The sequence below is a fragment of the Phocoena sinus genome, chromosome 8 (genome assembly GCF_008692025.1).
Source record: "Phocoena sinus isolate mPhoSin1 chromosome 8, mPhoSin1.pri, whole genome shotgun sequence".
NCBI lineage: Eukaryota > Metazoa > Chordata > Mammalia > Artiodactyla > Phocoenidae > Phocoena > Phocoena sinus.
In genome coordinates this window covers 85,743,126-85,756,789 of record NC_045770.1, presented here as the reverse complement: position 1 = coordinate 85,756,789, position 13,664 = coordinate 85,743,126, and the positions used below count along the sequence as shown (strand labels likewise).

At 50.1% G+C, this 13,664-nt stretch overlaps 2 protein-coding genes across 2 annotated transcripts in view; one reads left to right on the top strand and one right to left on the bottom strand.

Moving 5' to 3' along the window:
* ABTB2 (ankyrin repeat and BTB domain containing 2) overlaps nt 1-2,246 on the top strand; it is a 183,208-nt gene extending 180,962 nt beyond the window's left edge. Inside the window, 1 exon segment of the mRNA XM_032640937.1 lies at nt 618-2,246. Coding sequence (XP_032496828.1) covers nt 618-815 — 198 coding nt within the window. The 3' untranslated portion in view covers nt 816-2,246.
* A 5,586-nt stretch (nt 2,247-7,832) lies between these two features.
* NAT10 (N-acetyltransferase 10) overlaps nt 7,833-13,664 on the bottom strand; it is a 34,002-nt gene continuing 28,170 nt past the window's right edge. Inside the window, 2 exon segments of the mRNA XM_032640679.1 lie at nt 7,833-8,556; nt 12,995-13,078. Coding sequence (XP_032496570.1) covers nt 8,445-8,556; nt 12,995-13,078 — 196 coding nt within the window. The 3' untranslated portion in view covers nt 7,833-8,444.

Below are 13,664 nucleotides of genomic sequence, written 5' to 3'. Positions count from 1 at the left end.
TCACACACCTCTCTGCCCCTTCACCCACTCTCACGTCCTCACAGCACTGACCACAGTCTGTGGTTTCCTGGCCTGGTTGGTTCCTTGGCTTCCCTGTCTTCCTGAACTGGGACATCAGCTCTGAGACAGCATCGCAGACCTGGGCCTCGAGGCCTGTGCCCAGCACCTGGCCCAGAGCGGGCACTCCATATTTGTTGACCTAAAATAGTTACTGAGCGTTTACCAGGTGAACACTCGTGTGCTGGGCCTTGTGCTGGACATACCACAGTGGGCAGTCCCTGCCCTTAGTGAGGGAGCTGCCAATCCAGTAGGGATGGCTGGCATTCAACAAGCCATCACCAGCGGGACATAGGCCAAGAACAAGATTTCAGGGATGTTCCTGGTGGCACGGCTGGGATTTGAACCCCGATCAGTCTAACCCCAAGGAGAGGCTTATGGAAGGAATTCAGATAAGGGGCCAGTCGCCCCAAGAGATAGGACATGCCTCCCCCAGGTTGAGGCTTGAAGCTGGGCCTTAGCCCATGGGTACTATTTGGAGGTGAGGGTAGGGGGAGGTTTCAGGCAGGGCTGTGCTGACACAGTGGGTCTCACCCCCCCTCCCTCTCCCTGCCCCACAGATCCACAGCGCCCCCGAACTGGCCCTGTTCTGTGAGGGCTTCTTCCTCAAGCACATGAAGGCCCTGCTCGAGCAGGACTCCTTCCGGCAGCTCATCTACAGCCGCAGCAGCAAAGTGCAGGGCCTGGACCCCCTGCAGGACCTGCAGAGCACCCTGGCAGAGCGCGTGCACTCTCTCTACGTCACCTCACGTGTGTGAGGTTGGGGGATGGCTGGCTCTGGGCCAGGCTCTGTCACCAGGCATCCTAGCGGGTGGGAAGGGCCGGGAGCAAGTGCTTCCCGGGGTGTCTGGGCCAGCATGTAGCTGGGGCCTGTGGGCACGCTGAGGCCCTGCTGGGTGGAGGCTGGTCACAGGCCCTCTTGGAGCCAGACCTGGGCAAGCCCAGAACTAACCACTGGCTCAACCAGTGATGGGCCAAGGGCAGGTGTGGCCAAAAGGTGGCTCTTCCCCCAACCCCTCCCCGACACCTACCACCCGCACCTCGAGGGCCGCCATGCACTCGCCCTCACGTGATCCTGATTCAGCTCTGTTCCACACAGCTTCAGCTCGTGCCCTCCCCCTGGGGCCTCAGGCAGCTCAGACTGTCCAAACTGGGGCTCTTCGGGGGTGTGGGCATCCTTAGGAGTGTACAGAATGTATGTTCTGTCTGGGCCCCGGGCCATTTCAGTCAAAACTTGGTATTTTCCCTCAATGTCACCTCCGAAAGGCTGCCCAAACCCTGAACTTATTCAGGGCTGTGCCTTTGAAAGACTTGATGGGGGCCTCCAGGGGGCCGGGGATCACGCACAGAGGGTCACTTGGAGTCCGTTCTCTTGGTGTCTGGCCTCCTCTGGGGTCGGGGTCGGGCCGGTGCGGGGGGAGTCGCCGTCCTGCTCAGAGAGTGGTTGGCAGAAGGCAGTTAGTTAGTTCCCCTGAACGCCTTTAACGCTTTTGGTCTGAGCCAAGAGTGGCGTGGGGTACAGTGGAGGAGCCTGGTGGCCTCGGCTTTTGTTGCTGCTGTTTTCAGGGTCGATGCTGAAATCCCAAGCCTAGAATTAGGCTGCCTCTGTGGGCTCCAGAGGCAGAGCCCTAAACGGCCCCCCTGGTCCAGTTTCTCCAATGAAAAATTTGGATTGGAGAGCAGGGCCCACACTTCCTACCGGGAACTGCGGGTCTTGGGGATTTAAAGGACGGGGCATGGGTGGAAGGGAAGGACTGGGACAGGAGGCCCTTCTCCTCCTTCCCCGCTACCTACCTGCCCCTGACATTCTGCAGGCTCCAGGCTCTCCTGGGGTGGAAACACATCGTTGGGCCTAGACCCTTGTCGTATTTATGGGCCAGACACTGGAGGCACCTCCTGGACAGCTTGTGCTGGATGTCGCCTTCAGCTGTCTGGCCGTACCTTAGAAACTATTTATTCACCAGAAGCCCCAGGCACTTTAGGAGGTGTCACTTCGGTCACCTTGAAAAACCCCTGGGGGCTTGCAACCGTGGAAAATATTTTCAACTAGCTGCTTGAGCTGGATGTACAAAGGAATAGGCGTTATTTTATTGCTGTAATATTGTACGATACTGTAACTATATATTAATGTTGTCACTTATTGTAAATGTACTATGGTTTTATTAACAATAAACACTTGTTAACAATGACCTTGGCCTCATGGCTCCTGATTGATAGAGGGTTACCCAAAGTTCAGAGCTGGGGAGGAGCCCATTTAGGACCAGGAAGAGAACCCAGAGCTGATTCCCTGGTTACTTGGGGCACTCATGTCTCAGAGGGAAAGAACCCCTGCAGGAAGCTGTGCTGTGGCCACCTGCCAACCCCTGTCCTACCCTACTTAGTACCTGAGCCTGGGTCCAGCCCTTGCTGGGCCTTAGTTTTCCTGTTCTGTCAAATGGAGTAGGTGTGTTCCCATTCGTTAAGCACTTAAGTGCCACTAAGCTGGACTGGAAGGACGGGAACACAATGCCAGGAATAAGACAGCTGTCTGATTTTTCACAGAACTGGAACAAATAATCCTAAAATTTATATGGAACCACAAAAGACCGAGAATAGCCAAAGCAATCCTGAGGAAAAAGAAAGCAGGAGGCCTAACCCTCCCAGACTTCAGACAATACTACAAAGCTACAGTAATTAAAACAACATGGTATTGGCACAGCAACGGACATATGGATCAGTGGAACAGAACAGACAGCCCAGAAATAAACCCACTCACCTATGGTCAATTAATCTTCAACAAAGGAGGCAAGAATATACAGCGGAAAAAAGACAATCTCTTCAGCAAGTGGTGCTGGGAAAGCTGGACAGCCGCATGCAAATCAATGAAGTTAGAACACACCCTCACACCATACCCAAAAATAAACTCAAAATGGCTTAAAGACTTACTTAAATATAAGACATGACACCATACAACTCCTAAAAGAGAACATGGGCAAAACATTCTCTGACATAAATCATACCAATGTTTTCTTAGGTCAGTCTCCCAAGGCAACAGAAATAAAAGCAAAAATAAACAAATGGGACCTAATCAAACTTAATAAGCTTTTGCAAAGCAAAGGAAACCATCGATGAAACAACCTACAGACTGGGAGAAAATATTCACAAATGATGTGACCAACAAGGGCTTAATTTCCAAAATATACAAACAGCTCATACAGCTCAATATCAAAAAACAAACAAACAACCCAATCAAAAAATGGGCAGAAGACATAAAGAGACATTTCTCCAAAGATATACAAATGGCCAATAGGCACATGAAAAGATGCTAATTATTAGAGAAATGCAAATCAAAACTACATTGAGGTACCACCTCACCTCGTCAGAATGGCCATCATCAAAAAGTCTACAAACAATGCTGCAGAGGGTGTGGAGAAAAGGGAACCCTCCTACACTGTTGGTGGGAATGTAAATTGGTACAGTCACTATGGAGAACAGTATGGAGGTTCCTCAAAAACTAAACAGAGTTGCCATATGACCCAGTAATCCCATTCCTGGGTATATATCCAAAAAAATCTATAATTCAAAAAGATACATGCACCCCTATGTTCACAGCAGCACTATTTACAATAGCCAAGACATGGAAACAACCTAAACGTCCATGGACGGATGGATAAAGAACATGTGGAACATACATACAATGGAATATTACTCAGCCATGAAAAAGAACTCAGCAACACAGGTGGACCTAGAGATTATCGTACTAAGTGAAGTCAGACACAGAAGGACAAATACCATATGATATCACTTATATGTGGAATCTAAAATACGACACAAATGAGCGTATCTATGAAACGGACTCAGAGCACAGACCTGTGGTTGCCACGGGGGAGGGCTGTGGGGGAGGGGTAAACTGGGAGTTTGGGATTAGCAGACGCAAAGCATTATATACAGAAGGCATCAACAACTAGGTCCTACTGAACAGCACAGGAACTAGATTCAATATCCTATGATAAACCATAATGGAAAATACAAAAAAGGAGATATATATATATATATATATATATATATATATATATATAACTGAATCACTTTGCTGTAGAGCAGAAATTAACGTTGTAAATCAACTATACTTAAGTGTTTAGAAAGACAGCTGCCAGAGGGCTTTGCTGATCTGCCCCGAGGCCAGGTTCCCCACACCCCTGATGCAGGGGGCTGCTGGGATAGTTGTTTGCAAACCCTCCCTCACACAGTCAAAATGTGTGTGGCCCAGCACAGGAAGAGGGGGGCCTGAGGAGGGACCCTGCTGAGCCCAAGCTGGCTGTGTTACCTGTTAATGCAGGGAGGACCGGAAGCCGGTGACTCAGGCCCAAGGGTTTTCTGGGGTCGGCTGTAGTTTGTCTTAGGTGCAAAGTCCAGGAAGAAATAAAGGCTTTGAAAAATGTTTCCTGCCTGCAGCAGGCAGAGAAATTCCTAAGGCTGCTGGGAACACTGACTGGAGTGGCTGTGGTTCGGTGACCGAGAGGCCAGGACTCAGGAGCTGGGGGACAACGTGAAGACCGCACGGGGTCAGTCCCAGGAAAGGCCTGCTGTGGGCTTTGCTTGGTGGAGCCCAGGCAGGGCAGCCTGGGGCCCTGGCCTCAGTGGGGAGAGGGCTCAGCACAGACCATGGCGCCCTCTGGGGGCCTTGGGGAGGAGACGCGCCCCTCGGCACCATCCTCCTGGTCCGAGGCCCCTGAGGGAGCTTGCGGGGTGGTCCCTCCCCAGCAGTCGCCACCTGCAGGGGATCCCCCGCGAAGGTCCGTGTCCACCCTCCCCACAAGTCCCCCAGCCCTGCAGGACGTGCCTCAGTCAAGCACGCAGCCTAAGAGGCAAGATCTAGTCAGCACCTGGCTCCAGATGGGAGCTCAGCCATATTTTCTCTTTTTGGGGGGCAGACGGTTGAAGGGAAGGTGAGATAAGGGAGGGGTGGGACCCTTTTGAGCCTGCGTGTAGCAGAAACACGCTCTAAAGCAGGCACTTAAATAATTAGAAAAAAATCAGACATTCTCCAAGGGGCCAGGAGGACTAGAACGGAAATGGGGGTGTGTCTGGTCACCTCACTTGCCCCGGCGGCCGGGCCTCCTCGTCGGGCCACTGCTCCGGAGCATGGGGGCACCTCTCGTCCGCTGCCTGCTCCAGGCTGTCGGCAGCCAAAGAAGACAATGAACTTCTCCTTAGCAGGAGTCCCTGAAAAGCAAGGGGGACTTGGTTCTACTCTAGCTGCCCCGCAGGCAGTGAAAGCTGGGCTAACTCAGCCGGAATCTCCACAGGAAAGCCATCCAGAGCAGAGGGAGCCCGAGTCCAGCCACCAAGGCCCACGCCGAGCCTGCCCTCCTCAGCAGTGTCCGGCCCCCTGCTTTCCTCCTCCTCATACTTCCCTTTCCTTTCTGCTCCTGCCGGTTGGTTGCCCGATAGCATCCAGATGCCGGATTATCACAGCTTTCTCCTCAGCAGAAGCCACACAAGAAAAGCTTCAGCATCTCCCTTTCCTGCCACCCCACCCTTCTGCAGAATCCACACCACCTTTCAACTTTCACCAGTTGTTTACAGAGTGGAGGGCAGCCGTCTGGAGTCTGAACTGCCTATTCAGGCCCTGGGGATGCCAACCCCGCCCCCTCCAGGCCTTCGGAGCGGCTGGTGCAATGGCCTCTGATAATGAGTCTACATTTGTCCAAGGTGACGGTCACTGATTTCCTCCCCTCCCCCAGCCTCACAGCCCCCTTTGTGGCATCTCCTGGTCACCCCGGAGTCCTCCGGGACTGTGGGGGACAGACGAGCACTGGAAGCGCTGAAGCCGGCCAGTACTGGCCCCCTCCCAGCTCGGGGGGCGGGGTGGGTGGGGGGGAGACCATTGAGGACTCTTCTTTGTTCAGGCTTCTTCAGCTTCTTTCCCAGGCTGGTGACAGCATCCATAGGCAGCCTATCTGAATTCATTTTGCAAGTGAGATTTCCTGAGACAGCGGGCTTTACAGATGTCACTCTGTCTGGAGGCCAGATGGTGAGGTCTGGGGGAGGCGTGCCTTTTCAGGTTTGGAGGAGAACCCAAGATCACAACCACCAAGTGCAGAGACCTGTTTAGGCACACACGCTTTGCAAATAAAAAGGCCAAGACTGTACATAGGAGGTGAAATGCTCACTTCCTTTTCATGCGCAAAGGGAAAGGCTGTCAGTCAAGAGGCTTGTCAGAGAATACAGAGCTGGCCTGGTCTGACTACAAAGCGCACGCTCCTAGCTGCCCTGGTGGGCCTCTTCTAGCACAGGCTGTGGTTTAGAACAAAGCCAGCCAGGCCTCATCCAGCCCATCTTAGCGCTCGTGGGTAACGGAGCAGCTCCCCAGGTTATACTGGCACATGCCACAGAACCCAGAGAGGCTTGGTGAGTGCCTGCTGCAGGGCCAGGCACCGTTCTCAGCTCCTCAGGCCGGCCCGCGTGAGGGAGGTGCTGTCATTACCACCTGCGGTTTACAAAGATGTGAACCTGGGTTACGAGGTGTGCCCCAGGTCACAGCAAGGGCCAGGCAGAGCCAGTGTCAAGGCCAGGAAGGCTCCCTGGAGCAGATCAGAGGACGGGCTTTGGGGCTAGATGGGGCCGAGCAAGGGCCCGGCCGATCTGGGTCCTGCAGCTGTGGGACGATGTGGCTGGAGAGCTTTAAGATGCCACTCGGCTCAGACCATTTGGGGCTGTGACTTTGCTTTTCAGCTACTCTCCTTAAGAAAAATCCTCTTTGAAAGGTAGTCTCAGGCACTCACCTGAGAAAAATGGATCAATTTTTTTTTTCATCTCTAAACTTTCCTTCAGACTTAATAGGGGGTCTGCAGCTCCAGGAGACAAAAAGCCCTACGCCTACGGGGACAAGGCGCGGTAGTCCCAGGTACGCAGTCAGAATCTGCTTGTCTCCCCATGGCCATCTGTCCTGGGAGTTGCACGTTTAATCCTCTTTGGTCCAGAAGCTCCCTTTCCTTCCCCGTCAACACGCTAGACTTCTAGGAACCAGATTACCTATCAGGGCTGAGGAAAGGATCTATTTGGACTCACAGAGGACCAGTCCTTTTAAAGTCTATGAAAAACCAAGGAAGATCAGTAACCAAGGCCACCACATGAATTTTTTTAAAATAAGGAAAAATACAGAAGCTGAAATCTGACACGGTCAGCGAGCTCCGAAGGATCGCCATTAACCCACATGCGGAAAGCGGGGAGAAAGGCGGATCAGAACCAGAGCGCGACGGAACTGACTTCCACTCTGAGCTCTCCTTGCACCTGGTGACGTGGATGAGGAACAATCCTACAGGACCAGCAGAGGGGAAATTCCCTGGCCATCCAGTGGCTAGGACTCTACGCTTCCACTGCAGGGGGCCCTGGTTCGATCCCTGGTTGGGGATGCAGGGTCAAGGTTTCAACAACAATGGTATCAGATTCAAGGACTGGAAAGCAGACACCATCAAACATTCCAAAATACACATGAAGCCACCACATAATTTCTGTGGAGAGGACCAAACGACCTGACAGGAGCTAGGCAGGAGAGGCCCAGCTCGCTGGCTTCCAGGTGCCATCTCAAGTCCCTCGGAACCACCACAGTGAGCACCGGTAAGCACGGCCACTTCTCCCATGGGCTCCTGGGTCCGTAAGCCCTGGCCACGCTGCCCACCCTCGGCCTTGATGCCAGCACCCTCCCAAGTGTACCAGCAGCCAAGATCCACCAAAAGAAATGAGCAAAGTGCAACTTCCACCTACGTTCAGTTGACGAGCACACAGGCAGCTGATCTTTCTAGGATATAATTTATTAAAAATAGATTCTCTAACCCCCTCAATCCCTGCTAGCAAAAGGGTCTTTCCCAACACTTTTTCCCAAATGGATGAAATACCAGGTATTGGGGACTCAGATGTCATATCCTTCCTCTCCTAAGAACTCAGGCTTTTCTGGGCCACTGCCAGGGCCAGGAGAGGAACGGCACACAGCAGTGTGGGTCCCAGGACGCCAGTCCTGGCTGGACTAGAGCCTCTGCGGCTCCAGGCCCCAGGGAGTTTGGACGAGTTCATAACAAGAGGCCCCGGTGCTCCCCCAGCAGCCTCCTGAACATCCCCAGAAGACGCCTGAGAAGGAACAAGAGCCAGCGTGGCTTCTACACGTGCGAGAAGGAACCAAAAAACCTGGGCCCAAAGCAAACTATGAACGAATGGGGAGACAGGCCTGGACTGGGGGGAGGAGAAACGGTGCCGGAGGATGGCCAAGCATCGAGTTCTAAGCCGACCCACTCAGAAGTGACTGCTTTTAATAGTCTAGTCAGCTGCCACTCAGTGCAGCCAGAGACAGTTCAGAAAGTCAGGGTATCTCCTTACGAGTCAGCCACCGACACCCAAGTTCCTCTCCACTATTTCTTCCACTTCAGTTTTGTATCTTTTTTGTTCTTCACATCTCTGTTTTTCTTCAACTTTTTGTTCTGTTTGGGTTCTTGTTTGGCTTCCAACTTCCTTTTCTTGTCACTGGAGAAGAAAAAAACAGTAGTAGAGAGAGAAAGAATGAAGCATGCCTGGATCTGTAACCTCTCAGACTGCTTTGCTTTAAGCTTGCTTTGCTTTGTCTGAAAAAGGGCTTCCGCCATCTGAAACGTGATGTGAGAACGTGCAGTCACACAGCGATGTCCTCTGCAGGCCTACAGGGCATCGTGCTGGGGTCTGGGGGTACACCACACCAACCCAGCTCCTGCCCTGACCAAGCTCTCAGTCTGAGGAGGAACAAATCTACGGCTTAACTCCTGAAATCTGTACACTCCCCCCTCCCACGACTTTAAGAAAAATCTAAGGCATTACAAGGAAAATTCCTTCCCACCACTTACCACTAAGGATTACCCTGGAAACCAGACATATTATCCCACTGACTGAGGATAGTCCATAATACACAGCATGAAAACTCCCAGGAAAACCATACAATACTTTTTGATGTGTTATTTTATTTTTCCTAAATGAGAAGAAAACCCAAAGGAATAGTAACTCGGGTACACATTTCAGCTGGCCAGTAGGTTCCTCACAGATAGATTAATGTGAGAATAGCTCGGCAAATGGCCACCTTCCTTTCCCCTTATAGGTTAAAGATTCTCTCCAGTGTCATTTTGCCCTGGAAACAAACACCTCCCTATAAGGGGAGGGTGTGCAGTTCTGTCCTGAGACCTAACATCACCTGAATGGAGTGACTGCTCAGAAAACTGAAGGCCTCAAAGAATTCGGAATGACAGTTACCAGTATTTTTACTTCCAGAGGCGCAAGCTTTCACGTTTCCCCAGACCCCTCAAGCGCATGAATGGCCACACAGACTGGGTAATGCAGATGGCTCCTCAGGGGCAGTGACAGCCAAACCAACAGTGGGAGAGACTGAGCTCTGTGGAGCACACAACCAGGCCGTCTCCACACCAGGCCCAGATCCGGCCATGTTCAAAGCCACCACACTCAATACGCAGCCATCACGTGCCCTGGGCCGCATCTGCCATATTGTCCAAACCAGAAATTAGGACACACTGATAGCGGGCTTTTGTGCCACATCAGAGACCATCAGGAAAATGAGGCTGGAATCTTCCAGGTAGCACAGTGATTTATGGAGACAGAAACTATCTGATTTCTGGGAACTATGGTTCGTAGAGTCACAAGATTTCCTCTTTCCAAATAAACTCTTCAGGGGACCCTGTTTATGGCAATGCCAAGAACTCACCCTCCCACAAACCCCCAAACCAGCTGTGGAAGCCTCATCTCCAGAGGCCCAGGGCAGGGGAGGCCTCACTGTCTTCCCAAGGGAAACGCCAGTGAAAGTGCCGCCCCACGGAACCACCGTTATCTACAAACACCACTCTGCAGAGAAGCAGCTGAGGGCGAAGGTTTTTGAAGAGTAGTCCAGGGAGTCCTGGAGTCCCCCAAGACCCCTCCTGGTGGGCCCCAAAGTCAAAACTATTTTCATAATAATTCTAATACATTATTTGCCTCTTCCACTTTCCTTCTCTCCCAATTGTTTTGTTTTCCAGAGGCTCCAAGATGTGTGATAGCACAACAGATTGAATGCAGAAGCGGACAGAATTCAGCTGCTTTCTAGTATGCCAGATATTAAAAAGATTCACAAAAATGTAAATGTAAAACAATGCCACTCTTCTCACTAAAATTTTTATGAAAAAGGTATTTTTAAAAACAAAAAACCCATAATGAGTCCATGACTGTTAATTCTAAATGAATAAACATTTTTTTTTTTTTTGCGATACGCAGGCCTCTCACTGCTGTGGCCTCTCCCGCCGCGGAGCACAGGCTCCAGACGCACAGGCTCAGCGGCCATGGCTCACGGGCCCAGCCGCTCCGCGGCACATGGGATCCTCCCGGACCCGGGCACGAACCGGTATCCCCTGCATCGGCAGGCGGACTCCCAACCACTGCGCCACCAGGGAAGCCCAACATTTTTTTTTAATTTCTCAGTTTTTCATTTCTAAAATGGGAAATTTTTTAAATTTAATTTAATTTTTTTTATACAGCAGGTTCTTATTAGTTATCTATTTCATACATATTAGTGTATACATGTCAGTCCCGATCTCCCAGTTCATCCCACCACCCCCACCACCTCACCCCCACCCCCGCTTTCCCCCCTTGGTGTCCATACGTTTGTTCTCTACATCTGTGCCTCTAAAAAGTGGGACACAGTGATAGATAAAACACGCACAAAAGCCCTTTGGGGTCCTCAATAATTTTTATGATATAAAGGAACTCTGAGATCCAAAACTTTGAGAACCATTGGCTTAGAGGAAGGTAAAACTCTGGGCTTTGCAGTGGACAAACCTGGTCCTGATTCTGGCTCTGCCTCTTACTAGCTATATGCTTCTTGGGAAGTCACTTAACACCTGAGAGCCTCAGTTACTTCATCTTTAAAGCAGTGATATACCCATAAAACTCCTAGAAGAGAACATAGGCAAACATTCTCTGACATAAATCATACCAATGTTTTCTTAGGTCAGGCTCCCAAGCCAATAGAAAGAAATAAAAATAACAAATGGGACCTAATCAAACTTACAAGCTTTTGCACAGCAAAGGAAACCATAAACACAATGAAAAGACAACCTACAGAATGGGAGAAAACATCTGCAAATGATGCGATGGACAAGGGCTTAATTTCCAAAATATACGAACAGCTCGTACAACTTAAAAACAAAAAAAAAACCCAATCGAAAAATGGGTAGAAGACCTGAAGAGACATTTCTCCAAAGACATACAGATGGCCAACAGGCACATGAAAAGATGCTCATCATTGCTAATTATCAGAGAAATGCAAATCAAAACTACAATGAGGTACCATCTCACGCTGGTCAGAATGGCCATCATTAAAAAGTCTACAAATAACAAATACTGGAGAGGGTGTGGAGAAAAGGGAACCTTCCTACACTGCTGGTGGGAATGTAAAGTTGGTGCAGCCACTGTGAAAAACAGTATGGAGGTTCCTCAGAAAACGAAAAATAGAATTACCATATGATCCAGCAATCCCACTCCTGGGCATATATCCAGACAAAACTATAATTCAAAAAGATACATGCACACCTATGTTCACAGCAGCACTATTCACAATAGCCAAGACATGGAAACAACCTACATGTCCATCAACAGAGGAATAATGGATAAAGAAGATGTGGTACAGATATACAATCGGATACTACTCAGCCATAAAAAAGAACGAAATAATGCCATTTGCAGCAACATGGATGCAACTAGAGTTTATCATACTAAGTGAAACAAGTCAGAAAGACAAATACTGTATGATACCACTTATGTGTGGAATCTAAAAATGACACAAATTAAACCTATCTATGAAACAGAAACAGGGACTTCCCCGGTGGTCCAGTGGGTAAGGCTCCACACCCCCAACGTAGGGGGCCCGGGTTCGATCCCTGGTCGGGGAACTAGATCCAGCGTGCGTGCCGCACTAAGAGTCCTGCATGCCACAACTAAGAGGTCCGCATGCCGCAACTAAAAGATCCTGCATGCTGCAAGGAAGATCCCGCATGCCACAAATAAGACCCAGCACAGCCCAAATAAATAAATATTAAGGGGGAAAAAAAGAGATCAATAGAGCAAATCTGGGAAAAAGACAGGGCCACAGCAATTTAAAAAAGCACAAATAACGAAAAAGCTGTGTGTTTTATCAAGGAAAGTTTCAAAAAAGACATACACAAATTGAACTATATATGTGTATAACACACACAAAACCCTATTAAAAAAGCAAAATAATAACCAGGTTTGAGGGGATAGAGTGAAAGGGTGAGTTTAGAGAGGTCAAGCCTAATAAGCCTGAAAAAAACCCAAAACAACAGAAACAATCTCAGAGATAGAGAACAGACTGTGGGTTGCCAAGGGGGAGGGGGGGTGAGAAACGGATGGATTGGGAGTTTGCGATCAGCAGATGCAAACCGGTATATACAGAATGGATAAACAACAAGGTCCTGTGATAAACCATAATAGGAAAGAATATGAAAAAGAATGTATACATATGTATAACTGAGTCACTTTTCCGTACAGCAGTAATTAACACATAAATCAATCATACTTCAATAAAAATAAATAAATAAAGCAGTGATGTAAGAAAAAAGCCACCTCTGTTTAGAGCATGAAGGGGATGCTGCATTAAAGCCCCCAGGAAGTGCTCAGGTAGCGGCAACTCCAAGGCTGTTGTTCTCAAGCCTGTCTCCCTGGCATGTCTGAGAATACAGGGGATGCAGAGATCCAGGCCTAAGCAATGGCCCTGCCTGATCAGTGGGAGCTATGATACAAAAATAGCATCCCTCAAAGGAAAGAATAGTGACTTTCCTCAAAGCTTTTGCTCCAACCTCCTATTTCCTAGAGAAAGTTACTAGCGAAGCAGAGAGGCCAGAATGCCTCGCCTGCCTGATGTATGCCAGCCCCTCACCTTTTCAGGCTGACAACTGAGGCATTCTGCCCGGCTTTGTTCAAAACTTCATTCCATTCTTCATCGTCCCCACGGATTATGTATCTAAAAAATAAAGGGAAATATCAAAGCCTGCTCAAAAGAAGAGAAGGCCGCTTAAAAGAAAATAAGAGAGTGGCAACGTTTTCATCACACACGTCCTACCACGAAAGCCAGGCCGAGCTGCCCCAGCATTTGAACAGCAGAGAGCAGGGGAAAGGCGTGCAGCTGAGCTCCAGGGGACAGGAACTTCACCGGAACAAGCACGGTCAGGCCTGCTAGCAGGGGTCGATCCGCACAGAAGGCAGCTGCCTGACTTCTGCCACCTGACTCTCAGCAACCGTCCACCCGCCCACCAGAGGAGCCTCCTGTCACCCCCAGCATCTCCTTGCTCACCGCCACCTCCACAGCCCACACGCCCTTGGACTGGGCCATGTCTGCCCCACCTCGCCCCACCTCTCTGGGATCTGGCAGTCCTGACAAGTCAAGGCTTTGATGCTGCAAAGCTGTGTGCAGAGCTCAATACTTTGCCCACGGACCTCCTGGCCGCCTCCAGCTCACATCCAACAACCACCATCACTAATGACCCGGCAACGGGACTACAGGTCAAAGAGGCTCAGAGGCCACCAAGTCTGTGGAGCGGTTATTCACA